Source organism: Bos mutus, chromosome 7, assembly GCF_027580195.1.
Source record: "Bos mutus isolate GX-2022 chromosome 7, NWIPB_WYAK_1.1, whole genome shotgun sequence".
NCBI lineage: Eukaryota > Metazoa > Chordata > Mammalia > Artiodactyla > Bovidae > Bos > Bos mutus.
The window spans coordinates 83,704,429-83,730,661 of NC_091623.1; the positions used below are offsets into that span (position 1 = coordinate 83,704,429).

The window sequence follows — 26,233 nt, forward strand, 5'->3', positions numbered from 1 at the left end:
CTGTTGTAAACAGCCAGAGCAGTAAATAGTGCTGCTCTGAACACTGGGGTGCTTGTATATTTTTGAATTACTATTTTTATTTTTGTTTTGTTTTTTGATATATACCCAGGAGTGGAATTGCTGGATGTTATGGTAGTACTATTTTTAGTTTTCAGAGGAACCTCCCTGCTGTTCTCCACAGTGGCCGCACCAATTTACATCCCTACCAACAAGGCAGTAGAGTTCCCTTTTCTCCACATCCTCACCAGCATGTTATTATTGGCAGACTTTTTGATGATAGCCATTGGGACAGTGGTGAGGTGATACCTCATTGTGGTTTTGATTGGTGTTTCTCTGATGATTGATCATGCTGAGCATTTTTCATGTGCCTACTGGCCCTTTGTTTAATTTTTGGAGGAGCAGCCAGGCTCTTGTTCACTGTGGCTGTGCCCTTTCTCTTTCCCACCGGGAGTGAACAAAGGCTCTGATCTTTCCACACCTTCCAGTGTTAGTCTGTGGGTTTTGCCAGTCGCACACAACAGGTGTGTAGTGTCAGATCACAGCATCTGACATCAAGAACCAGCCCCCGCCAGTCTCTTGCCTCTCAGGGAAGCTGACCCCAGAGCATAGATAGTGGGCCTGTGGGTGCTACTTGGCCTGAGCCAGGCCCCTGGGATTGTCCTTGAGGGACTGCCCCAGAGGCCTGATCAGGAGGGTGGCTGACCCAGGGTGCTGGTGGCAGATGCCGAGGGGAAAGGCCAGGAACACTGCATGAGAGGGACAGGGGCTGGCCAACTCTTCTGTTGGGTGGGCGCTGGCTCTCTGAAATAAACTCTGTTTGCCTTGGCCTACTGGCCCAGTCCCTGAGCAGACACCCTCTTCTGCCCATTTCCACAAGGTGAAAGGTAGAAATCAAACCAGGAGGCTTAAACCACATGAGGACCTTGGAAAGCCTTTCAGAGGCAGGGTCTCACTCCCCTGCATCTGCTACCATGGAGGGGCTGTCCCAGGCACTGTGGGGTATGGAGCAGCATCCCTGCCCCCACTGTCCTGACTCATGCCAGGAGGACCCCCCAGTCATGATGACTACAGACATCCCCAGCCAGGGGTTCCTGCAAGCTGATACAAGGTATGCGTGGCACTCACCTCAGGGAGAAAATTTAGTGAGCACCAAAAACGTCAAGATTAATGGCACTTAATGTACTATTTTAACATTTCAAAATGAAAAAATCCTTGATGAACAAAATGTCAAGATTTTTTACTGAAGTATAGTTGATTTATAGTGTGTTTATGCTGCACAGCACAGTTACATGTAGTTATACTGCACACTCAGTTATATGTAGATATATTCTTTTTCATATTCTTTTCCATGATGGTTTATCACGGGATGTTGAATAGAGTTCTCTCTGCTATACAGTAGGATCTTGTTGTTTATCCATCCTATATATAATAGTTTGCGTCTGCTTGTCCCAAAAACTCCCAGTCCTTCCCTCCCCACTCCCTCTCGCCCTGGCAACCACAGTTCTGTTCTCTATGTCTTGGAGTCTGTTTCTGTTTCAAAGATATGTTCCTTTGTGTCATATTTTAGATTCCACATATTAAGTGACATCATATGGTATTTGTCTTTCTCTTTCTGACTTATTTTGCTTATTATGCTCATCTCTGGTTGCATCCATGTAGCTGCAAGTGGTATTATTTCTTTTTGATGGCTGATGTTCCTTTGTGTATGTGTGTATGTGTGTGTGTGTATCACATCTTCTTTATCCATTCCTCTGCTGATGGACACCTAGGTTGCTTCCATGTCTTGGCTGTTGTAAATAGTGCTGCTTTGAACATAGGATGGATGTATCTTTTCGAATTATAGTTTTTGGTATATGCCCAGGAGTGGGATTACTGGATCATATGACAACTCTTTTTTTTTTTTTGGCCACACCATGGGCTTGGGGATTTTAGATCCCCAACCAAGGATCAGATCTGGGCACTTGGTAGTGAAAACACAAGAGTCCTAACCACTGGACCACCAGGGAAGTCCCTATTTTTGGTTTTATAAGGAACCTCCATACTGTTTTCCATAGTGGCTGCACCCATTTACAGTCCCACCAACAGTGTAGGAGGGTTCCTGTTTCCACACCCTCTCCAGCATTTATTAGCTGTAGAGTTTTCTAATGATGGCCATTCTGGCTGGTGTGAAGTGGTACCTCACTATTGTTGTGATTTTCTTTTCTCTAATAATTAGTGATGTTGAACATCTTTTCATGTGCTTATTGGCCATCTTTGGAGAAATACCTATTTAGGACTTCTGCCTATTTTTCAATTGGATTGTTTCTGTTGTTATTGAATTGTAGGAAATGTTTATATACAAAATGTCAAAATTTTAAATACAGATTGAACAGTGCTATTTTAAAGTCTGAGACAAAATGAGGAAGATATGCCCTTTATATATGTTTTTATATAGTTTTTGATGGTTTATTTTCCTCTCCTGGAATATTAAAGTGGTTGAAAAAGTTAGCCTAAATGTTGTACTTAATCCAAACCTGCATTTATTAGAATTTTACTTTTTTGGCTTTCACAGGAGGAAACTCTGATATTTTCATTAAAACTATTAACCATCATGAAAATACATAAAAACTCATGTATGGCACGTTCACATTTCCTTTTGTCTCAGGCTTTGATGGGGCCTATGGGACTGTCCACACCTGCGAGTTAGAAATTGTTAAAAAAAAATGAAGTGTAACTTGTCTCATAATCCATCACTTATAGGTACTCAAGTGATATCTATTAAATACAGAGATTTAGGTGATGTCTGAAATCACATCACTCCACAGATAGTTATAATGGTAGATGACAGGAACAGAATGTCTCACTCTTCCCTCACAGCTCAGTTGGTAAAGAATCCACCTGCAATCAGGAGATCCCGGTTTGATTCCTGGGTCAGGAAGATCCTTTGGAGAAGGGATAGGCTACCCACTCCCGTATTCTTGGGCTTCTCTTGTGGCTCAGCTGGTAAAGAATCTGCCTGCAATGTGGGAGACCTGGGTTCGATCCCTGGGTTGGGAAGATCCCCTGGAGAAGGGAAAGGCTACCCACTCCAGTATTCTGGAGAATTCCACGGACTGTATAGTCCATGGGGTCTCAAAGAGTCGGACACGACTGAAGCGACTTAGCAGCAGCAGACTGGTTGAGCTTCCTAGGTGGCGCTAGTGGTAAAGAACGCACCTGCCAATGCAGGAGACATAAGAGATGCAGGTTTGATCCCTGGGTTGGGAAGATCTCCTGGAGGAGTGCATGGCAACCCACTCCAGTATTGTCTGGAAAATCCTCATGGACAAGGAGCCTGGTGGGCTACAGCCCCTGGGATCACAAAGAGTGGGACACCACAAAAGCAACTGAGGGTGCATGCAGTAGACTCATTAATAAACGTTGGTACCAGGCAGCTGTTTAAAAACTGTGGATGCAGTGTGGGTTTTCATTGAAGTATAGTTGATTTATAATGTTGTGGTAGTTTCAGGTGTATAGCAAAGTGATTCAGTTATACACATGCACGTATATATTCTTTTTCATTATGGTTTATTATAAAGTGTTGAATGTAGTTCCCTGTGCTATACAGTAGGTCCTTGTTTCTTTCATATATAGCAGTGTGTGTATTGAAGAAGGCAATGGCACCCCACTCCAGTACTCTTGCCTGGAAAATCCCATGGATGGAGGAGCCTGGTAGGCTGCACTCCATGGGGTCGCTAGGAGTTGGACACAACTGAGTAGCTTCACTTTCATGCATTGCAGAAGGAAATGGCAACCCACTCCAGTATTCTTGCCTGGAGAATCCCAGGGACGGGGGAGCCTGGTGGGCTGCCGTCTATGGGGTCGCAGAGTTGGACATGACTGAAGCGACTTAGCAGCAGCAGCAGCAGCAGCAGCAGTGTGTGTAATGTTAATCCCAAACTCTTAATTTATTCCTCCCTCCCGCCCTTCTCTTTTGGTAACCATAAAGTTTGTTTCCTATGTCTGTGAGCCTATTTCATAATAAGTTTTTTTGTATCATTTTTTAAAGATTCCACATATAAGCAATATTATAGATTTGTATTTTTATGTTTTATTTTACTTATGAAAATCTCTAGGCCCATCCACGTTGCTGCAATACTTCATCCTTTTAATGGCTGAATAATATCCCATTGTATATACACCACATTACCCATTCATCTGTTGATGGACATGTAGGTTGCTTCCATGTCTTGGCTATTGTGAATAGTGCTGCTGTGAACATTGGGATCCATGCGTCTTTTCAAATGAGTGTTTTCATCTTTTCCAGATATATGCCCAGGAGTGGGACTGCAGGATCCCATGGTAGTTCCACTTTTGGTTTCTTAAGGAACCTCCGTAACCATTCTCCACCATGGCTGAACCAGTTCACATTCCCACTGTCAGTATGGGAGGGTTGCCTTTTCTCTACACCTCTCCAGCAGTTATTATCTGTAGACTTTTTCATGATGAAGCTGGGTTCCTTCTGAAGCGCCCTGGCCTCCAGGAAATAAACAGTAGGTGAAAAAGGCTGGTGCACAAAGTATGTAGCACACGCCACTCCTTGTGTTAAAATGTGTGAAGCTGCTCTGGACTCAAAGTATGTGTCAGCATGTCTCCCTGAAATGTGTGTGTGTATTGACACCCCAACCCCCCAGTGTGGCTGCATCTGCCGACGGGCCCCCAAGAACACCGTCAAGGTTAAATGAGGTCAAAAGGGTGCAGCCCTGATCTCCTAGAGGCAGTGTGTCCAGAGTCCCCAGAGAGCTCCCCGCTCTCAGATCAAGGAAAGGCCACATGAGGACGTGGTGAGGAGGCGGCTGAACCAGGAACCAAGCCTCCAGAAGTGAGCTCAGGCTGCAGCCTCCAGAACCAGGAGAGGTTCACTGCAGCCTCGGCGGCTGGGCCTCTGTTCTGTGGTGGCAGCGCAGGCAGAGTCATGAGATGGCTGTTTTCACAGAGAGGATGTTTCTAGCCTCCTCCGGGACTTGGCAGGTGTTAAACAGTCCATCCTCCTGCACCTGCTCATGTTTGTATCTGTGCCTATACAGATAGGTTCTCAGGTGCCTCCCTTCAAGACAGAGTCTCCCCCTGAATGAGATGTGGAGGAGATGACCTGAGACTTCTGAGAGGCTTGTAAAAGGCAACTCCCCCAACCTTGCCCACCATATAGTAAGGAGGCTCAAGTCTCACCTGAGAGGCCCACATGGGGAGTAGCCATCTGAGGGGCCTTGCGGAAGCCCCAACACCTGCCCACCCCCACCCCCACCATGAAGCCGATGCCTCTGTTGCAACTTCGTGAGGGACCCTCAGCCAGCACCCCTCAGACAGATCACTCTCAAACTCTCACTGTGAGGTAACATTTGTCCTAAGGCACCAAGTCATGAGTAATGTTTAGGCAGCAAGAGATTAAAAACACCATGCAAGTATCACCCACCACACATCTGAAATGATCAAACCATGTCTGCCAGCCCCTGGGAACCCCAGACCTGTGCAGTTCTGGCGCTGAAGGGATCCCCAGGTCACCACACCCCAGCATGAGCACGTGCAGGCGGGCAGGTTTCAGAGTGAGGTTTAATGCTGTGTGTGTCCACACACAAAAGTTATTTCCACCAAAAGAGGAAATGAACTCGTGCCAGGGACTTCCTAGAGTCCATCCAGAGAGCCTGGGCAGTTCCAGATGCAGATGGCAGGAGGCAGCACAGCAGACATCTGGAGGAGGGACAGAGCAGGGTGAGCAGACGCCACTGCCAGGCGCTTTCCCATCTGTGAGATGGGCATCCCTCCACCCTGACCAGACCCAGGCAGGCTGAGGCTCCAGGATGGAGCCCCAAGGGGCCACGCCCACCCCATAGACCCAGGTTGCCATCTGTAGCTCTGTACTACCAGGCAGGAGGCTTGCGCAGGGCCCTGCCCTTAGGCAGGGTTGTTCAGGTGAGCCCCCCCACACCTGCCGCCCCAGCCCTGGACCTGCAGGCAGTTCTGTTCTGCCGCTCAGGGATCCCAGGCTACCCCCACTGACTGCTGCTGAAACTCACCAGAGGGGCCTGAGGTTGTGAGTCTAGTCATCCTTCTTGAACTTGCCGTTGATGTAGGGCACCCAGTCCAGAATCAGCCGCCAGTCAGTGGCCCATACCAGCCCCACGGCACCCACAGCGCCCCACAGGCTCGCCGTGGGGACCCTACAAGGACAGCAGGGGTCAGGCCTCAGCGCCCCTCCCACACAGCTGTTCATTAGGTGTCTGCCTTGCACCTGGCCCTGCCCCAAGTGTGGGCAGGACACATCCTGCTGATGACCCCGAGGCAAGGCCATTCCCATCTGCTTTCATATCAAGATCTGCTTAAGGTTTTATTTGAGGAATTCTGCTAAGAAAAGCCCAAGCCCAAGCTTATAACCATAAGGATAGAAAAAGCTTGCAGGTAGACACATTAACGAATGCAGTTTACAGCAGGTCCATCCCCGAGACAGCCAACGGACTGAGGTGAGAGTTGTCAGGGACCTGTCCTACTGATGAGACCATGGCACAGAGATGGCAAGCCACGTCCCTGAGACACACACACTCTGCACTCCGCTGGGTTCAGAGCCAAAGCAGGGGCTCCAAGACTACCACACCCCACATTTATATCCAGCAATGGGCATGGTCAAGGACGTCCCCAAGAGTCCCACCTCCTGGCTTGTATACCCCTCCCTTTGAGTGTCAGCAGGACCCAGTCACACCCCTAATAAAATATGGAGAGGGGTAAATCACTGCGGATGGTGACTGCAGGCATGAAATTTAAGACACATGATCCTTGGAAGGAAAGCTATGACAAGCCTAGATAGCATATTAAAAAGCAGAGCCCTCGCTTTGCCAACAAAGGTCCATATAATCAAACCTATAGTTTTTCCAGTAGTCATGTATGGATGTGAGCGTTGGACCATAAAGAAGGCTGAGTGCTGAAGAATTGATGCTTTTGAACTGTGGTGCTGGAGAAGACTCTTGAGAGTCCTTTGGAATGCAAGGAGATCAAACCAGTCAATTCTAAAGGAAATCAACCCTGAGCATTCATTGGAAGGACTGACTCTGGCCATTTGATGTGAAGACTTGACTCACTGGAAGAGACCCTGATGCTGGGAAAGGTTGAAGGCAAAAGGAGAAGGGGGCAGCCAAGGATGAGATGGTTTCATCACCACCTCAATGGACATGAGTTTGATCAAACGCCAGAAGACAGTGGAGAACAGAGGAGCCTGGGTGTGCTGCAGCCCATGGGGTTGCAAAGAGTTCACGACTTAGCAACTGAACAACAGAATCAGAGCCACCTGCCCTCGACCCCACTGTCCTGGGCATTGGCCTTGGGGCCTGTGGATGCTCACAGAGGGAGGTGGCAACGCACCTGACCTCCAAAGGGCACCCAAGGTGATGCTGCTGAGAGTCCCTCGTGGGCCTTCCTTACACCCTCACCACCTCTCCACTTTCTCACCGGAAGACACCAGGGCTCTGAGAGGGGCTAAGTGCAGGGTCTCCAGCTGGTAAGCATGGATGCTCCGAATCTGAGACACAACGGCACAGTGCCTCCTGGCGGTGAGTCCTGCTTCCCTGCCTCCGGAAGCCAGTGTAGAGTGCAAGGCTGCACCCATCCCCTTTAATATTTTACATCAATCTCATGTCACGTATCATACCATTTTAGTTTTTCCTTGCCCAAGGACTACAGCGTCAGTCTGGAAGGTTCTGTTTATCTCTGTCTCTAGCACCCAACGCAGTGCTAGGTGAGCCCACACACTGGTTGGTGCTCAGTGGGTGCTGCCAACTGAATGAAACCCTGGATGAGGGTGTCGCTGCTCTGATCAAGGCAGACAGGGACAGATAGACGGTGCTCGAGGGCTCAAGCTGCCCCGGGGGAGGGGCGGTAGGGGTCTCTGGTGGTCCCACCCAACGCCAGGGACCGCCTTTCGGCCTGAGTTGCCTCAATTATAAAGCGCCACTGTCACTGTCCACCCGAAGGTCCCTAGCAGCGCCGCCGTCCAGGGACATTCCCCACTTGTCACTCTCCTTGCCAGGGCTCGAGGACACGACTGCCGAGTACAGGCCCCTGTTTCTCAGCGCCCCACGTTGTGGGTTCCTCGATCCCGCTGCCACGTGGGGCCACACCCATTCCACCCGTCTCCCACGGGGAGCAGGGACAGATACAAATGTCGGCTTCACAGCAACGTCAGGCAGAAGCAAAGCCAAGAGCGCACAGGGTCAGTTTCAGGCTCCAGGAGCTGAGCGGGGGCGCTGGGCGCGGACTGGGTGGGCACCATCGCGGCCCCCAGGTGGAGCGGGTCGGGCGCCGGCCACACGAATGTGCGCGGGGAGGTCACGCAGCCGTTCCGTGCCTCAGTTTCCCCATCTGGGACCCGAAAGGACAAGGGGCTCTGGGGCGGGGGCTACGTCCTCACCAGTTTCTGGCCAGCTGGCGATAGCGCGGGCCCAGGAACCTGGTCAGCATCGCGGTGCTTTCCCTGCTCAGGGTGACCCTGGCCCTGACGATTCGGGCTCACTGCGCAAGCGCGCTAGCCGCAGCGCGCAGGCCCGCAGAGAGGCCCCGCCCCGTCCCCTCCAGAGAGGGCCGGCAGTGGGAGACCTTGAGACTGCCGCCGCGGCGCACGCAGATTCGCAAGCTATTTACACTAACTTCCGGGAACGGTCTGACGAACTCAGACTGGAATGGGCGGGCCCTGGAGGCCGGGCCTTGTGATCACGTGATGCGCAAAGCTGGCTCAGCCTCTGGCTGGCAGAGCGTCCGGAAAGTGCACAACCCGCAATCCGCGGCGTCTTGTGGGTTTGTGTCCCAGTTAGGTGCTAGAACTTTACTTTTAGTTAAAGAAACTGAGACCTGACGGGGAAGGGACTCGTCCAGAGTCGCACAGAGGGGAAGGGTGGCGATTTGAACTCTCTTTTGAACGAATTGGGCGTTGTCACTGGACTCGCTGCGTGTGACACCTTGGCTAGATGATAGTGCTTCCTGTAGCCTCGGTTTGCAGGCACTAAGTTGTGTGTTGCTCGGAGACTTGTCCAAAATTGTTTGCACGTTTCGTTTGGGAGATATTCCTCATTCCAGCAGCACAGGGAGGCCTGGCTCCTCGCTCTGTGTGCATTAATACCACCTTTTAGCTGGTGGACCGAGGACAGGTGAGTCCTCGTCATTCTGGGGCTCCAGCAGCGAATGTACGCTTGGAGATGCGGACTGGACACCGTGGAGTTTGTCTGGCCAGCCCAGCCCATCCTCCTGGGATCCGCCCTGGGCACCTCCTGAGACTTTAGCCTCAAACCGGCCCCTGGCCGCTGACCAAAGGGTTGGTTAGAGACCACGGTCTGGGCACGACTGATGCTCGTTGCTACTGAGTTGAACATAGTTTCTCTGCCTTTCCAGAGGCCCTAGGATTTCTTACGTTGGGATCAGAGAGGACCTGAAATAAGTTCTGTCCTTGATGGAAAACCTAAAAAGTGGGATGGAGGGGCCACCCTGAAGATTGTAGAATCTGAGACAGATTAGAAAAGATGAGCAGACATGGCCATAGAGGACTTGGGGCTGCAGGTCCTGAATCCAGCAGTTTCTGAAGCTCTGCCATGTTGCTCCTTGTGCTTAATGCTCTTCAGCTCAGGGGGCAGAATGCTTTTTTATTTCAAGTGATAAACAAACAAAAATCAGATTAAGAGGAAATAAAAGGCATGTTGGGTGGCTTCAGGCTCAGCTGCATCGAGTCTAGCAAAATCATTACATGTTTGCTCTCCATCTCTCAACCCCAGCTTTCCTCTGTGTTACTCTCTGGTGAACTCTCTCTGAGCAGAGGCACTCAGAAACTCCTGGTTGACATAGAAACTCTGGGTTGACATTCCAGCAGTCCTTGTAGGAAGATAGCACCTCTTTCCCAATAATCTCAGAAAATGCCCCAAAGCTGGTCCTTACTAGCATGTTGTGGAAACAAGAGCCGGCCCTTCTCATTTGTGGATGTGGGCTAAAATTGGAGGAGGATCCCCAAAATAGAATACCAGGATTCTGTGACTAGAGAGATGGTGAATAAGCAAGAATGGTTGCCCCCCCACCCCCACTCCCAGCCGCCCCTGGGTTCCATCTAGGATCCCCGTTTGGCTCTCAGGAAACCAAACTCTTTTCTCATGTTAAATTCACATTACATACATTTAACCATTTTAAAGTGTAGAATTCAGTGGCCTTTAGTATATGATTGTGTATCCATCACCTCTAATTCTGTAACATTGTCATCACCCCCAAAGCAATCCCATCTCCATCAGTATCCCCCCCATCCTCCTGCCCCCAGCCCTGACAACCAGGACCCCACTCTCTGTCTGTAGATCTGTCTGTTTGGGACATTTCCCATCAATGGAATCACATCCTGTGTGTCCTTCTGTGTCTTCTCTGAGCATCGTGTTCTCAGGGTCTGTCCATGTAGTAGCAAGTGTCAGGGCTTCAGCCCTTTTCAGGACTGAGTGATGCTCCCACGTGTGGAGGGACCACATCGTGTGTATCCATCTTTTTTACAACTTTACTGAGGTTTGGGTCACAGATACACTTAAAACATACAACTTGGACCTGTGTATTTACCCACTGAGGTCCAGGTCAGCCTGTGTTTTTACTGACCTTACTCACCACCCCCCTGTCAAACGGGTTGAGGGTGGAATTGTGCTCCTGAGGACTTGTTCAAGTCTTGACACCACCCCCCTCCACCTGTGAACAGGACCTTATGTGGAAATAAGGTGTCTGCAGATATGATTAATTAAGATGAGGTCATGCTGGAAATTTTATAGCCCTAATGCAATGGCAGGTAAGAGGGGTACCTGGACACAGACCCACAAGGAGAGGCCACCTGGAAATAGAGGTGGCGATCAGGGTGATGAGGCTGCAAACCAAGGCACACCCCGGGCCCCTGGAAGCTGATAAGAGGCAAGAAGGACCCTCCTGCGAGGGCCAGGAGGGAACATGACTGCCACACCTGAAGTCCCCTGTTCCTGTCCCCACCCCCGACCCGCGCGGAGCTGTTTCAGCTGCCCTGGGAGCCATGCACGCGCACACAGGAAGTGGCACCATCCCTGGAGCACGTATGCCCGGTGCCATCCTTGGCGGGGTGTGCTCAGGCATCCCAGTGGGCATCACCTTCCTCACCCCCCTTTTCATCCGTAAGCACACAACAGCTGAAAGATCAAGGGAGAGCCAAGTATTGTCATAAAATGTCATTTATTGCTACAGTGCTGTTATGTACAGGACAGGTTGCCAAATCGACTCTTAAAGAGGATCACTAGTAAAAGAATCCAGCCAGCTGTGTTGAGTTGTATAAAATTATTTTACTTAAATTTTTTTTCCATTTTAAAAAAAGTCAAGTTATCCTGAGGCACTCAGAGCACAATTTTCCTGTAACTGTGATTCTTCCCCCTCCCTCAAGGCTTTTTCCCAGGGCTGGGTTAATCTCATTATATATATATATATATATATAACATATAAAACTTAAATTATATATGTGATAGAGTTCAGAAATCTGTGGGCCTCAGGGAGCTGCAGAGGGAAACTGAGGCAGCTTCCCCATAGATAAGACCCACAGACCAGGGGGGTCACCAAGGAGTGTGACTTGGTCTTGGTAGGAGAGCCCAGAGGAACCCCAGGAGTCGAGGTGGGGCCCCCCAAGCTGGGATATCCCACCCATCCTGGTCTTGGAGTTTCCTCAAGCTTCTCATGGGACACCCAGCCACAGGGGCATTCCTGTCTTGGGGGCCAGGCAGCCCCAGTGCTTGGGGAATGAGGGTGAGAGTCTTAGGGTAGATGCCTGGGATGCTGGTGGTGTGGGGTGCCCACAGCCAGCCTGGGGGTCCATAAGGCCTCTGTGCAGGAGAGAAGGGAGGGCAGGTGAGATCCCACTGGGCCTGACTCCATGCCTAGGTGACACAGAGTGACCATCTTGGACTTTCAGTTTAAGCCTGGGATGGTCCCAGCAGTCCAGGTTCAATCAGCTCCCTTGAACACAGGTGAGAAGGGTACCTGGGGAGGCTTGGGAGCTGGCACTTAAGAGCCTGAGGGCAGCCCACCCTCCAGGGTTGCAGACACACAGACCAGGGGCCTTTCTAGGCAGGGACCCTGTTCACCACCCCACCCCACCCCCACACACACATCAGGACAACCACTTGGGGAGCAGGGGTTTTTGTGCTAGAGTTCGAAGCAGGGCCTCAGGTCCCCTGGCCAAATAGATGAAAATGTTCAGGCCCTGAGCCCAGGAATGCTGGTTCTCACAAAGTCCTATCTTGGAAAGGTCCACAGGCTGGGGGCTCAGTGTAGGGCTGGCCTTGGGAGGGAGGGACAGAGCTGCTTACAGGGGAGGAACCTTGACCTTCTGAGCGGGGATCATCCCTGTCTCCACTGAGATTCCCCATCAGGGTGAGGCCCACCCACCATTTCACAGACAGCAGATATTAGAGAACAGCCCCCGCCACGTTAGAACCGGAACAAGATGGCAGCAACCACCCCTGGGACCAACAGCTCCCAGAGAGGATGGGAGACCTCAGGTCTACATGAGGTCTTTTTTTTGCCATGCTCCACTGCACGTGGGATCTCAGTTACCAGACCAGGGATGGAACCTATGTCCCTGAATTGGGAGCATGGAATTTTAACCACTGGACCGCCAGGGAAGTCCTGGGGTCTTGTTAATACAATTTTTAATAACCTTGTTGATAATGAAATGCAATGCTAATTTCTAGAAACAGCAGCAGAAATAGCAAGAGACAAGAGACTTTTATACAAAAAAATTTGTTGCTTACAAAACATATGCAAAAAAGCTAAAAAAAAAAAAAAGGCATCCTAATTTTCTTCTACGTTATATATATATAAAAAAATCTCGTAACTAAGGTTCCTTTTATGTTCCTTAAAAACAAAACCAAAAAACGATCAGGCTTAGGCACGACTCGCTGCTGGCTCCGCTCAGCTTCTCCCTCCCGCGAGCAACACGTTTGACCTCACATTTAACTTAAGGCATCTTTTTTTTTCTTTTCTGACAAAGTATGTATTTCTGGCTTGCTTTCTTGCTTGGTTTCAGGTTCTATTGCCAAAAACAAACAAACAAAAATGCTCCTTTGGGCCCGGGCCCAAGCGGCAGGGCCTAGACGCAGTTTCAGGATCCATCCGGTAGGAGACCTGGTGGCCGGGCCCGGGGCGATGCTGGCTCGAGGTTGACCTCGGGCGACGTGGGGTGGGGATCTGGCGTCCGGCGTGACCGTCTCAGGTAAGACCGAGGTGGGGTCACTTGTCCGGGCGACATTCCTGTCACAGGTGCCCGGCAGGGTTGTGGGCCTCGCCCAGGCCGGGGTGGGCAGCCGACAGCACCATCTGGGGGTCTCCAACCACACCCGATACCTTCTCCTCTTCCCGGCGCTTCAAGCAGGCCGCTTTAGGGTTCAGGTTACGCTCTAAGGGGAAGGGAGAGCACTGTGGGAGAGGGTCCCCCAGGGAGCGAGGAACAAGTGCACCTCCGTTTCTCCGCCCATCCGCATAAGGCCGCGGGGGGCGCACGGTGGGCAGAGCGCCGGTGGGCAGGGCGGGGGTGGGATCCGCAAAGTGGGCGGAGCGCCACCCGTGGGGAGGGCGGGGCGGGGCGGCCGGGCGCCTACCTCGCACCTGCTGCTCCAGGCCCAGAATGACCTGCACGGCCTGTTGCAGGATGAGCAGCTTGGTCTGCGCCTTGTCCGACTTGAGGTGCAGCTGGCACATGCGCCCCAGCTCCCGGAAGGCCTCGTTAATGTCCCGCACGCGCACCCGCTCCCGCGCGTTATTGGCCATGCGCCTCTCCCGGTCCCTCAGGTCTTTCTCCTCCAGGGACAGCACCTCCTCCGTACTGCTGAGTCACAGCACCGGGGGCCCCATTAGTCCCGGGTTGGGTCGTGGGGAGGGCACCCGCTGGCTGTGTGGGCACACGCTCTGGGCCAAGCTCCAAGGGCGCCCTGTGCCTGGCTGCAGGCTGGGCCTCGACCCCCACCCCAGGGTAGACAGGGAGCTGGAGCGCAGTCTTTGCCCCCTGCCTGCTCCCCGTGCCCAGGATGGCCCAGGAAGCAGGGGAGGCCCCGTAACCCCTCCTGGGATGACGACCTTCCCCTTCAGAGCAGTTGTTTGCTGAATGATGGAGCTGGGCCTAGCTGGACCACCTCAAGCACAAGGGGCCTGGGACCCTTGGAAGAAGGGGGGTTCACAGCATCAAGACCTCTCACCCTGGGCCCCAAGAAATGTCTCTCCCCATGTTGGACTCTGGCTGCCTGACAGCCACCCTGAGTCCTGCCCGCAGGCCCCTGGAGCCAGGTACTTGCACTGTGAAAGCTGTGTGGTGGATGCAGTGTCGAGCCCTCCCCAGTCTAACAGGGGCTCAGTTCGCCACCTGGAGACCACGTGGTCCACACCCAGCTCAGGCCCCCGCTGTGCAGCAGGGAGCGCTGCACAAGCCATTGCTGCCTGCTTCCCGGCACAAGGCCAGTCTCACTCAGAACACCCGCCTTGTGGCCTGGGGTCCTGTTCTACCTGCCCACCCTGCCCCCTCAGGCCTAAGTGACCCCTGTGGGTGGCGGCAGCGGCCGGAGCCCAGGACAAGCGCGCAGACCAAACTGACAGTCAGGCCTCAGGTCCCCTTTCTTCCCTCAGGTCCTGGCGGGCAGGGGCCATGGGGGAAGAAAGGCCTGGGCCATAGCCCTGGCATCCAGTGCTCCAGTGCTTGGGCGCAAGTGCGAGGTGAGGAGGGCGGCTGGGGGAGGGGGAGCACGGGAGGCAGAGAGCAAAGAGGCAGGCGCGGGGGGTTGGGGGGAGGACACACACACACACAGCGTGACACCCACATCGCCATGGAGACGTGGAAACCTCAGAGCTGAGGGGACAGAGGGCAACAGGCCAGGGCCCTAGCTCCAGTCCAAGCGACAGCACTGCAGGAAAGAAAGGGTTAACAGGGCAGCAAGAGTTGGGTGGGGGAGTTAAGGAGGCAGCTGTGAGGGGGAGTCACAGGTGGTCCCTTCCTGAGATCCTCGCTCAGCCTTTGGGATGGGGGTGAACCCCTCTGCAGGTGGGGCTGATGGGCTCTCATGGCCACAGAGTGCCTGCTCAGAGCGACAGAGAAGCCTGTGGGACCCAGGGGACGCTAGTTGCTGCCAGCCCAGCTCTGGGCTTCGTGAGAAGGAAGGGCTGGGCAGGTGGGGGGTTCTCTGGGGTCTGGGGACACAGTTCTGCATCCAAGTGCCCAGGTCTAGAGGGCTAGGGATCTGGAGTCTGTTCTTCCCATCTCAGAGGGGACAATGAGGCCAAGCCAGGCAGAGGGCCAAGATCAGGAGTGGGGTATGGTCACTGGGGGAGTGGTCACTGCAGTGACAGTCACTTTCAGGGAGGGTGGTCACTGTCAGGGGAAGGTCACTGGGGCGATGGTCACAGCAGGGAAGTGGTCATGGAGGGAGAGATGGTCACTGCAGGAAAAGTAAAGTCAGCGGGGGGGTGATGTCACAGCAGCAGAGAGGTCTCTGCAGGGAAGTCACGGGATGACATCACTGCAGGGGGGCGCTCATAGCAAGGGTTGACATCACTGCAGGGGGAGGTCATAGCAGGGAAGATCAAGGCAGGGGAGGTGGGCTCCAGGAAAGGGGGGCGAGCGAGGGCAGCGGAGGGGAGGGAGCGCGCCCCCACTGACCTCGCACCTGCTGCTCCAGGTTCAGGATGACCGACACGGCCTGGTGCAGGATGAGCAGTTTGGTCTGGGGCTTCTCACTGTTGAGGTGCAGCTGGCACATGCGCCCCAGCTCCTTAAAAGCCTCATTGATGTCTCGGACCCGCAGCCGCTCCCGTGCGTTATTGGCCACCCGGCGCTCCTTCTCCCGCTCAGCCTTCTGCTCTGGGGGGAGAAGGTCGTCCTCGTCCTCGTCTGGGCTATGGGGCCGGGGGCCAGAGGAAGACAGTGAGGCAGGGCTGGGCGTGGACCCGCCGCTGCCACGGGAGTGGGCATCCCAGGCATGTGCACGTGCACCCCCAGGAGGCCCTGTGCACGTGTGTGGCGGGCCCACGGGAGTGGGGGAGAGCGGCACCTGGACCGGGTGCGTGGAGCCTTGAGGTCCTTCTTCTCATCTTCGGCTGTATCAGCTGCCACGTTCTCTTCATCCTCTTGCTCTTCCCGCTTGATGTCGGTGGTGCCTGGGGCAGTGCCGTGCCCGAGATCTGCAAGAGGCGGGGGTCAGCAGGCCATGTGGAAGCTCTCGGAGAGCTGGTCCCCAGCCCCACACAGGCGTCCGTTCCCAGACCCCAAGGACTGAAAGGCCTTGGAAATAAAGTGCACAAAAAGGTTATGGCTACTCAGGGCCGGAGAAGTCTCCTAAAACACTGAGCGCTGTCCTTGAAACAGAAATCAATAGACTTGAATATATCCAACTTGAGAACATCTCATCACCAAGAAAATCAGCAGCTGAGCCACAGAACAGAGACTCCTCACCCACAAGCGGAGAAAGGGAGGAGTCTCAGTGAGGGGAGGGCAGAGCGTCTAGGGAGCAGGCAGGGCACCTGGGCACTGCAGCTGCTCCATCACCCTGAATGGAGGAAACGCCATGGGTCTTAGCACCAGTCCTGAGTGTGACCTCTTGGGAAAACCCTCTGGCCTGACCTGGAAAAGGCGGTGACACACAGACCCGGAAATCCCAACCCACACCAGGGGACACTGCTCAGTAGATTCTGGAAAGTGCCAGCACAAGGGCCCAGGGTGGAGAGGGGCCTAGTGTCCTGTGAGGCCAGGGTGGTCCCTGCATGGGTGGGAAGGCCACCCAGCAGGATGGCGACATAAACCAACCTGTGGCTGAGGGTATACAGCTGCTTGAAGCCACTGTGGATCCCAGGAAGGTCTGGGCTGTCCTGTAGAAGGGGTGACCCCCTGAGAAGAGACTAACTCAGGCCTCTTGGCACTGCTGGCATCAGGCTGGGTGTCCTGGGCCCTGTGGGGGCTGGGTAGCATCCCCACCCTGGGTGATGACCAGGGTGAGACCCTGGGTATGGAGGGATGCAATCTAGACATCCAGGAAGCACAAATCAGAGCCTGGCTGGTTCTAGGGGTAGGGTGTGCAGGCAGGCATGAAGGTTGTGTGGTGGGGGCCTTATCAAGTCTGCATAGCACACTATGTCACCTGACAACCTGGTTTTCACAAGGTTGCTGAGGGCGGGGTGGATGGAGCAGCCCCCATGAAATCCAGGACCCCAAACCCCAGTGGGCAGCCTGCCAGTTACCCCTTTCTGCTGAGGATCTGCAAAGTAGACGGCTTTCCCCTGGCTGCTGCGGGACATGCAGCATGCTGCCACTCCCTCAGTCTTCAAAGAAACCCTCTTGACCTCGCCCCCTCTCACTACTGCTGACTTCTCTGCTTCCCAGACAATTAACACCCCAGAAATCCACTGACCTTGTCCCCCCTGCCCTGGCGGGGTCCTCAGCTCAGCATCTGACACAGTGCGCCCTCCTCCCCAAGCCTCAGTACCCACCCCGATGCACAGATCCAGGATCTGCCCCGTCTACACTCCACCTGGGACCCTCCAACTCCAACATGTGCCAAGGACGCCTAGATGCCACCTCCAGACTGGAACCCCACCTCATCTTCCATGTCTTCACATCCTTCAGAGCCCCTGGAAATTGCCCCTCATGGCCTCTGCCCAGGCTGGTCCCCAGCGGCCACCCACACCCTCCTTCTTGGAGGGGCAGTCTCTTCTGCCCCCAGTCTGTCCTCCCAGAAGCAGCCACCAGAGGGCGCCTGTGAACACCTGAGCAAAATCCCAGGCCCTCCTGTCCACAGCCCTCCAGGCTCCCCACCTGCTCCGAGATAAAAGCCCAAGTTCTCCCATGGCCCACAAGGCCCTGAACCACCTGCCTTTCCCTCCTCCCTCTCCTCATCTGGCTCCAGCTGTTCCTCCAACATGCCAGACACGGTCCTGCCCCAGGGCCTTTGCATGTACTCACCCTGGCACCTGCCTGCTCATTCCTAACTTTAAAACTGCAGACTCTGCAGCGCCCCTCTCCCCGCCCACCAACTTTCCCTCCAACATGTGTCCCGACATGCTCACTTCACCTTCTGACATCACCCCCTTTCTCTGCTCAATCCGTTTTGTTCCCCAGCTCCAAAAGCAGCAGTGCCCCAACCCCAGCCTTGTGGGACCCCAGGGCCAGGCCCAGTAGGGCTTCTCTGGCGAGGCTGAAGGTGGCACTGATGTGGAGAGTACATTCCTCTGCCTCCTCCTTAGTACCCTGGGGCCTCAGTTTCCTCAACTGGAAATGGGGGTAGACAGTCCTGAGCCCCCTTTTCCAGAGGAGGAACAAGGGGTCAGCCCACTAGTGGGCCCTCAGCACAGGCAACGCTGCTGGACTCACCGCCGTAGGAATCAGGCTGCCGGGAGAGGTCGGGGAGGGCCACATGGTTGTGCACGAGGCCACTGCTGCCAGAAAGGCCGTCCTCCGAATGGCCGCTTCCCACCTGTGGATGAGGGGGGTCATCGGCACTGGCCTGGCCTGTGCAGCCCATTCACCACCCACCCTCCTCCCAGGTCTGCCCTCACCAGCACTTACCAGGCCTGCATGCCGCCCACCCAGTGGCATGACAGGGCCAGCGAAGCCCGAGGTCAGTGCCCCATGGCCAGGTAGCAGCCCGTGCACGTCGCCTGCGGTGCCCACAGCATGGCTGCGGAGCACGTGGATGGCCTCATCCAGGTGATCCTCCACCTTGCTCTGCTGCAAGAAGGGTGGGTGAAGGGCTGGGAACGGCCGCCAGCAACCTTGCTGACCACTGCCTTGGACCTCATCCCCAATAAATTAGTTGAGACATCCATTCTGGTCAAGGGGCACCCGTCCTGTCACACATTCTGTTATTTACACCACACCTGGGGCTCTTACAGGACATGGTTTCCACGCCCTGTGAGACGTCACGTGACCATGGCAGAAACGAAACGCTGAGCCAACCTGCCCCGCCATCAGTGGACCTCCACAGGCACCCACCGTCCTTGGAACAGGTGTTCCTGTCTGTCCCTGTGCACCTACCCCACACTCCCACCATTGCACACCCTCCCCAGCCCCCAGGATGCTCACCAGGCCATGGAGACCCCCATCGTAGCTGGGCGATAAGGCACCGGGGGCTCCTGGTCGGGGCCACTGCGATGTCCCTGGAAGGGGCAGGAGACATGCACGTGAATGGGCACAGGTTTGAGGTGTGTGCCACGCAGCCTGACACAGGAAGAAGCAGGGCTGGACTGAGAGTCCCAGGCTACAATGCTCAGACTGGCCACATGGGGGCTCCCACGCCCGCAGGTCGGTCTAAAGGCCTGAGCCTGGATCTGGGCCCAGCTGACCAGGCAGCTCCTGTCTAGGGTGTGGACCCAGTGGGTAGGTCACATCTTTGCACCTCAGTTACCACTTCTATGAAACCCATGGGGAAGGAGGCTCCTCCCAGTCCCGCTGCACCTAAGCCCTGAGAACACCGTACAGGCCTATGGGTACTGTTAAAACTGCCCACACACCCCAGAGCCCTTGGTCCTCTGTCCTCGGACTTGAGTCCCGTTGCATAACACAGCACGAGGCATACAGTGTGTGTCTAACTAACAACCGTAGGGGTGAATAAACGCCAACACACCCATGTCTGCTCTGGCTCTTGGGTACCCCAGGCCTCTGCTGGATCCCTCTGCCTCTGCAGTGCATGGAGCACTCCCTCCCAGCTTTAGCTACTTTGTGAGATCCCGCTCCTCCAGGCTGCCCTCCTCGACAGCCTGGGAGACAATCGTAGGAACATGAGCTGAGGCAGGTGGTCGGTCTAGCTCCCCACCCAACTGGGGTTGCAGTCACCAGCCCTGACCCCCTCCCCCAACACCCTGCACAGACCTGCCAGGCCCTGTGGGGAGCCCACGGGGGTGGAGGGGCTGGAAGAGAAGTTATTGCTTGAGTGATCTGGGGAGTAGATCTGTGATGGGACAAGAAGAAACAAAGAGCCACCAGGTGGCCTGTCAGGGCCAGCTTCTCGGGGTCACTGGCTCAGCCACCCACCACATCCCACGCCTCACCGAGGCCAGGGCCTTGCCAAGGGCATCTCCGGAGCTGCTGGATGTGGTCCCACGGGAGCCTGTGAGTGGAGAGATGTGAGGCCCTAGCCGACAGAGGCTACCACACGGATGCCCCAGCCTGGCCCTGGGCGGCCCAGCCAGTCGGGGTCTGCTGCCGTCCAGCACCTGCCTCCGCAGGGCTCTGGGGCCAGGTGGGCTGTAGGGCTCTGCGCGAACAGCACACTTTGGGGGCCTCAGTTTCCCCAGTGGGGCCCCCTAATGAAAGAGCCACTTTGAAACAGCTGAGGAGGGCTGAGGAGCCGATAATAACAATGATAACCAGGACCACACTGATAATGATACCAACAATGCTAATCTTGAGCCCATGGGGGTGGGGGACAAAGGGCTATACCCAGGAGGCTCTCTGCCCCGCTGACGGGGGGCGTGTGGCTGGAGATGCTGCTGTAGGTGCCTGCAGGGCCCGAGAAGGTGGATGCGGCTGGAAGCCCGCCGTTCACCTCTGCTCCGTGCAGCTGGTAGCCCTGCAGGGTGGGAAGGATGGGTCAGAGGGATCACATCAGGGCACTGCCCCCCACCTGCCAAGAGCCACCCACATAGCTTACCATGCGCTCATGCTGGTGCAGGCTGCCAAACCCGCCGCTGCCCCCCACAGAGCTGCTGCCACCTGCCGGGAGGGGCAGGGGGGACGAGCCCCCGCCCAGCATGGGCCCAAAGCCTGCCTGGCCTGGGGCGCTCCAGAGTTCAGCAGAGGGGTGGAGGCTGCCATCTGCGGAGAGGGGGATGGTAAGGTGGGTGGGCACAGGGACCCCCGGCCTGCTCCAGGCAGCCTGGGTGAGCCCCCATACCTGCCATGTAGAAGGGGGTGGGGTAGGAGCTGCTGGGCGTCTTGGCGGATGGGTAGGTCGTGGGGTCCCTGCCGTAGTCGTCCCCTGAGCTGGGGGGGTACACCTGCAGGGGCCGCGGGCATGGTCAAACAGGAAGGACTGGGGCTTAACTCTGTCTCCCCTCCACCCCACCCCCCTGTACACTGTACAGCTCCAACCCCTCTCTCCAAAACTGTGGTGGCCAGTGTCTGTGGCTTGCCGGTGTCATCACCTATCTGCAGTTCCTTCTTCACCCCACCTCCTGCCCACTCTGCAGAGCCCCAGATTCAGACCTGAGGCCTTTGTAGATTAGACGCCTCACCCCGACCCAGACTACCTTTTCCCTCCTTAATCCAACAAACTCCTACTGATCCATCAAAGCCCAGCAGTGTCGTCCCCAGTGCTGGAACCTCCCTCAGACCAGCCCGGACCACAGGAGACCTGGGAGCCTCAGAGGCAGGGCCCTGGGTACACCTTCTGCCCCAGCTGCTCCAAAGAAGTAAGATGGCAAAGGCCTTTTAGGATCAGCACCAACCCTGATCAGCTGGCACTGTCTGGAAAGTGCTGGGATCGACTGGCAACATCTGCCCCGACAGTGGAGCAGAAAGCGGGGAGCAAGTGATGAGTCAGGGGGGATGGAGTGGGCTCAGGGGCCTCTCACTCTGATGTTTCAGATGTGACATCATGAGATGAGGCTTAAAACAACCTCCACTTGCCTGCTCCCCACCCCTAGGCTGCAGGACTTCAACCTTGGATGGTAACCCTGAGCCTGGAGTGGGCTGGGTCAGCCTCGGGGGCTGTGCTGGTGGCCAGTGAGGGAGGCAGGCAGAGAGGGCAGTGACCGATCCAGGGAATCCGGCAAATTGCCTTTTCTCTCAGCGTGATTAAGTCGCGGGAGCTCGGCACTGGGAGCCACTGACGGCTCGGCACCATCTGCTGGGCCTGGCTCCCTGCCAACCACAGGCAGAGGGGCAAGGATGCAGGGTGGCTCCAAGCCAGGCACAGGGAGCAGGAAACCCTCTGAACTGCCCCCATGATGCCTATCAGCTCCCACTCCCAGGACCCCTGTTCAAGCCCTTTCTGAGGAGCCTCAGCCACAGGAGACCACTTATCTTAAAACATAAGGGACCCAGGCTAGACCCAAAAAAGGCCTTCCCGACTCCCTCAGAGCTGGGGCCTCAGGGCAGAAGTCCTCCGAGCCCCTGGGGCTTTCACCAGAACCCACGTGGGGCTGGCCCACCCTGGGGGGTGTCACAGAGGCACTCAACCCATAGGGCCCATCTGTCCCACGACTCACTGAAGACGGGAGGCCAGGCGGCACCTTCCGGACCTTCTTGGGCTGCGAGTCTGTCGGGATAGGAGGAGTGAGAAACCCCGGCCCGGATCCCACCTCACCCTGGCCCTTCCCACCAGACATGCCTGTCACGAGAGGTGGCAGACAGCCTTCCCACCACCCACAGCTCAGAGAGGGGACCTGGGGGCTCTACTAATAGAACAACTCAAGCCTCTGTCCATGCACAGAACCTGGGGGGCAGGCATGTGGACTTCATAGGATGTGACTGCTGGGCCTCAAGGGGACTGCCGCCCTGGCCCACTCACCCAGGCTGCTGTCCGTTGCTCTCCGCCGAGGGTGCCCAGAGTAGGAATAATACTGTGACCCGCCCTTGATGCCCGAGGGGGACAGAGGCCCTGGGCTGCTGAGGGCCAGCTCACTGGGGAGGAAGCCCACCTGAGGGAGGGAGGGGAGGTGTCATCAGTCAACCCCCACCCCCCTCAGCCAATTCCGGTTAAAACAGTAAGTGCAAAGGCCGAGGCCAGGTCCTGGGGTGGGCGACCCGGGGAGGAGCTCCCTTCTGGCCAGCACCTGTGGAGCGTCTCTGATCAAGGCGTGAATGCAAAAGGCAGAGAAACACTGTCAAACCTGAAGATGCCGTGCGGTCTGGGCGCTAACACGCACAATTGCACCTAGGGAATCAGCTTGGTTTACTTTGTATGTATCCCTCCACTCTGCTTTAAGGCAAACAGTTTAAACTCGCAGACACTGGTATAAAATGGGACTCTTCCCTGGAGAGCAGGCGTGACTGGGGTGAAGGCCCACAGCTGCAGCCTCAGCCTTCCCATCTGTAAAATGGGCACGCCAGCCGCTACACGGCTCAGGGGTCATTGTGGGGACTGACGGGGCCAGGCAAGGTCTCCCCAGGCAGGGGTCCTAGTGCCCAGCAGGCGTCCTGTGGCTGTGATAGCTGCCACGCTGGCTGCAGCCTAGTGTGCACATGGGTGGTGCTGTCTGCAGCAGGGCCTAAGACTAAAGCCCCCAAGGGGTGGGGGAGAGGGCCTAGAGGTGTGACCAGGACAGGAGGCCACAGGGGACCGCTATGGTGGGTCACTGCCTCATCAGCCTTGCAGCAGGGGTGATAACCTTGCCCAGGCTGGAAGCTGTGGGATGGACCACAAGGCTGAGCTGGCCTCAGGTTCCCTGTCTGCCACTTGAGGCTGGGTGGGCGGGTGTCTCCTGAAGCCCCTTCAGCTATGTAGGGGGCCCGCAGGCTGGACCCAGCCTCTCCTCCACAGGCACCTGGCTTGGTCCAGGGCCCGGCCTGTTTTAGCTGCTGCTGGTGAGTGACCAGCACTCGGCTCAGCCAAAGCAGCTTCACAGATCAGGAGGAATTCAGGATGAGTTTGTTTAAAATTAAAACTAGAGAATACGAGGTGCTGACGAGAGATCAGGAGCTCCCCCCGCCGTCGCCATCCACCTGCACCACCCCCCAGTCTGGAGAGCGGGGTTCTCCAGGCTCTGCAGTCCCATGCCCTCCCCGCAGACACTGCCTCACCTGAGTCAGGCTGCTGACGCCAGCGTCTCTCCCGAAGGCAGCGTATGCGCCCCGCTCACTGCCCTTGCCTGGGGAAAGGAAGGAGGGTCACCCGGAGCTGCCTGCACACAGTAGGGACTCCACAGTGCACAACACTGAGAAACGTGGTGGGACACTGCTCTCCCTACAGGGTAGCGAGGGCCCAAGGGACAAGTGGGGGTCCAGCCAGATGCTGCCCCCAGATAACCTGCAGAGTATCCTGCAGACATGCCAGGCCCCCCTCGTCTCACCCCCGAGTTGGGACAGCACCAATTTGCCCCACCCCTCCGAGCTTCGGTTTCCTCTGTTCAAGGTCATGAGGTGTCAACTCCCCAGAGTGCTGGGTCTCAGGGGACAGGCTGGGGTCCCCGCTACTGCCTTAGTTCAGCACCCAGGGCCCGGGCTCCTTCACCAGCCTCCAGCCAGGGTTAGCTAATGAGTGAGCAAGTGATGTCTCTGGGGACGCTAAGTCAGGTGACTCGGTGAAGGGGGCCCTCCCTCTACGTGGGTGGGCAGGCCCCCACTGTGGGGGGACAACCTGTCAGAGAGAACTGCTGGTGTGAACGGCCTGCTGCGGTACACAAACACCTGGATCCAGCCTCGTCTGAAGCAGGTCCCGGGACCAATCAGTACCTGAGCCATGCAAGTCTGTTTCTGGCTTCTGCTGACCACCAACTTTGACTGAGGGTGGACCGTACTCAGCCCTACTGTGAGTAAGGACTCAGAATGTCTGACTGACTAACATGATTTATTCTCAAATTGCGGGGGGAAATCTCCCTTTTATTTTTTTTTTCCCTTTTATTTCAAAGGACAATTCCAAGTAGACTTCTGGAACAAACGCAGTTTAGGGAGCAGGCAGATGGACCATGCTCCTACCAATATGCAGATACCCCACAGGCCGCACCCAACAGCTCAACCTCCCATGACCCCTCCAGGCAGGCAACAATGGGCCCAAGTAGGGATGAACAAACTAAGGCCTGGAGGCCAGAGGGACTTGCCCTACAGTCCAGAGAGTGAACTTCCTTCCTCCCAGGGCGGGTGGCTGTGGGAAGCAGAGCTGGCCAGCCCAGCCAGGGCTCTGGGCACCCGCCCTTCCACCCCACATTGAGTATGGGGCAGGCACTAAATAGGGGGTATCCTGAAAGCAAAGATGAGGAGACGAGGAGAGGAAGCAGAGGTTCTGGGATGGGACCCGCAGTGACCAGAGCCCTGTGGATATACAGCAGGTGCCTAAGCCATGCACCAGGCCCCTGCATCAGGGAAGGACCAGCAGGGCGCGTCAAGGAGCCGGACCAGGTTGGGGGCCACACTGGAAGACTGACCCCACCCTTGGGCCCTGGCACTCACTGACCACGCCCCACCATGGCCGCACCAGCCCTGGTCACCAACCAGGGGCCCCAGGAGGTGAGACCTCGCCCACATCGCCACTAGTTCCCTGGGCGTGTCCTGGGCTCCCTGCTGCCCTGAGCTCCTTGGCCACAGGAGCGTGTGGCGGGCGCGGACACAGCTGGGCTCTGGGCCCTGCTGACCAGGCTAGGCCGTGGGAACTGCCCATGTTGGAAGAGGCTGAGAGAAGAACCCTGAGGGGGACCCTCTGTCATGGCAGGTGCAGAGGTGACCCCAGGCCCCTGGATCAGGCCCCACCTCCCAGGCTGGGAGATGCACACAGATGCCCGCTGGATACAGCAGGTGCTGGACGCTGCTCTCCCCAACCCTCTTCCCAGGGCCGCACCCAGGCCACACTCATCTATCTGGCTCCTTAAGTGTATTCAGCCACACAGGGCTTGACCCCAAAGCCCCCCCCACCCTGGCTGATTGGCTGAGGACCCCCAGTTCACCCACCTTCCCAGTGACTGCGAATCCTGCCATGACCCTTGGCCTGGGAACCACCACCCACCCCCCAGCCCCTCTCAACCCCCAGAGACACCAACTCCACCATCAGCCCCAATGCTTCCCTCAGAACAGGGAGACCAGGGCTCATGGGAACAAGGGTCCTGGGGGCCAGGTCCCTTCTTGGTGAGCAAGATGGGGGTGGGCCTTCGGGTCTGGGTAGCTGCAAAGTAATTACTGCCAGTTCTTGGAAGGCTCTGTGACAACCCTATCCGGAGGGTCAGGAAGCCAGGACTCAGGGTGGGGGACCCTCGTCCAGATCCTGATCCCCACAGTCAGGACGTGGGCGCTCCAGGGAGGGCGAACGGGCCTCAGCCGGGTCCTGAAGTGGTCAGGATTTCACTTCCCAGGTGCACTTGGAGGGTCCCTACCCATGTCCTCTCTCTGGATGAATATTCTGGAAGCCTTGGCACTCAAGTACACTGCCAACCTCCCAGACCAAGTGGGCGTGTGGGGAAGTGCGAGGGGCACGGGTGCCACACATGTAGACACTCACCTCCAAGCCCGGGGCCCAGGAATGTGGAAGAAGGGAGGCTGCTGTGGGACTCACCGAAGTGGGCACCGTCACTATAGGTCTGCGGGGAG

General features: G+C 56.0%; 2 protein-coding genes across 11 annotated transcripts in view; both read right to left on the reverse strand.

Moving 5' to 3' along the window:
* Positions 1–5,550: 5,550 nt before the first annotated feature.
* Positions 5,551–8,571, reverse strand: UQCR11 (ubiquinol-cytochrome c reductase, complex III subunit XI). Its single transcript, XM_005890437.3, has 3 exons — positions 8,414–8,571; positions 6,033–6,176; positions 5,551–5,706 (listed from the first exon to the last, which is right to left on the reverse strand). Exons 1-2 carry the CDS (start codon positions 8,461–8,463, stop codon positions 6,056–6,058), a joined length of 171 nt encoding a protein of 56 aa, XP_005890499.1. The 5' UTR covers positions 8,464–8,571; the 3' UTR covers positions 5,551–5,706; positions 6,033–6,055.
* A 2,618-nt stretch (positions 8,572–11,189) lies between these two features.
* Positions 11,190–26,233, reverse strand: part of TCF3 (transcription factor 3) — a 33,109-nt gene continuing 18,065 nt past the window's right edge. The window contains exons 5-19 of one of the 10 annotated variants that reach the window (XM_070374313.1): positions 26,145–26,223; positions 23,741–23,808; positions 22,509–22,638; positions 22,207–22,256; positions 20,892–20,994; positions 20,649–20,812; positions 20,438–20,567; positions 20,047–20,105; positions 19,868–19,946; positions 19,082–19,155; positions 18,566–18,724; positions 18,371–18,473; positions 16,059–16,188; positions 15,668–15,903; positions 11,190–13,421 (exon numbers count right to left, since the gene is read on the reverse strand). In XM_070374313.1, the coding sequence (XP_070230414.1) occupies positions 13,279–13,421; positions 15,668–15,903; positions 16,059–16,188; positions 18,371–18,473; positions 18,566–18,724; positions 19,082–19,155; positions 19,868–19,946; positions 20,047–20,105; positions 20,438–20,567; positions 20,649–20,812; positions 20,892–20,994; positions 22,207–22,256; positions 22,509–22,638; positions 23,741–23,808; positions 26,145–26,223 (1,707 nt within the window). In that variant the 3' untranslated portion in view covers positions 11,190–13,278. Of the gene's footprint in view, positions 13,422–13,622; positions 13,850–15,667; positions 15,904–16,058; positions 16,189–18,370; positions 18,474–18,565; positions 18,728–19,081; positions 19,156–19,867; positions 19,947–20,046; positions 20,106–20,437; positions 20,568–20,648; positions 20,813–20,891; positions 20,995–22,206; positions 22,257–22,508; positions 22,639–23,740; positions 23,809–26,144; positions 26,224–26,233 lie in introns of those variants that run through there. The other 9 variants (XM_070374319.1, XM_070374312.1, XM_070374316.1 and 6 more) reach the window with 9 other exon arrangements.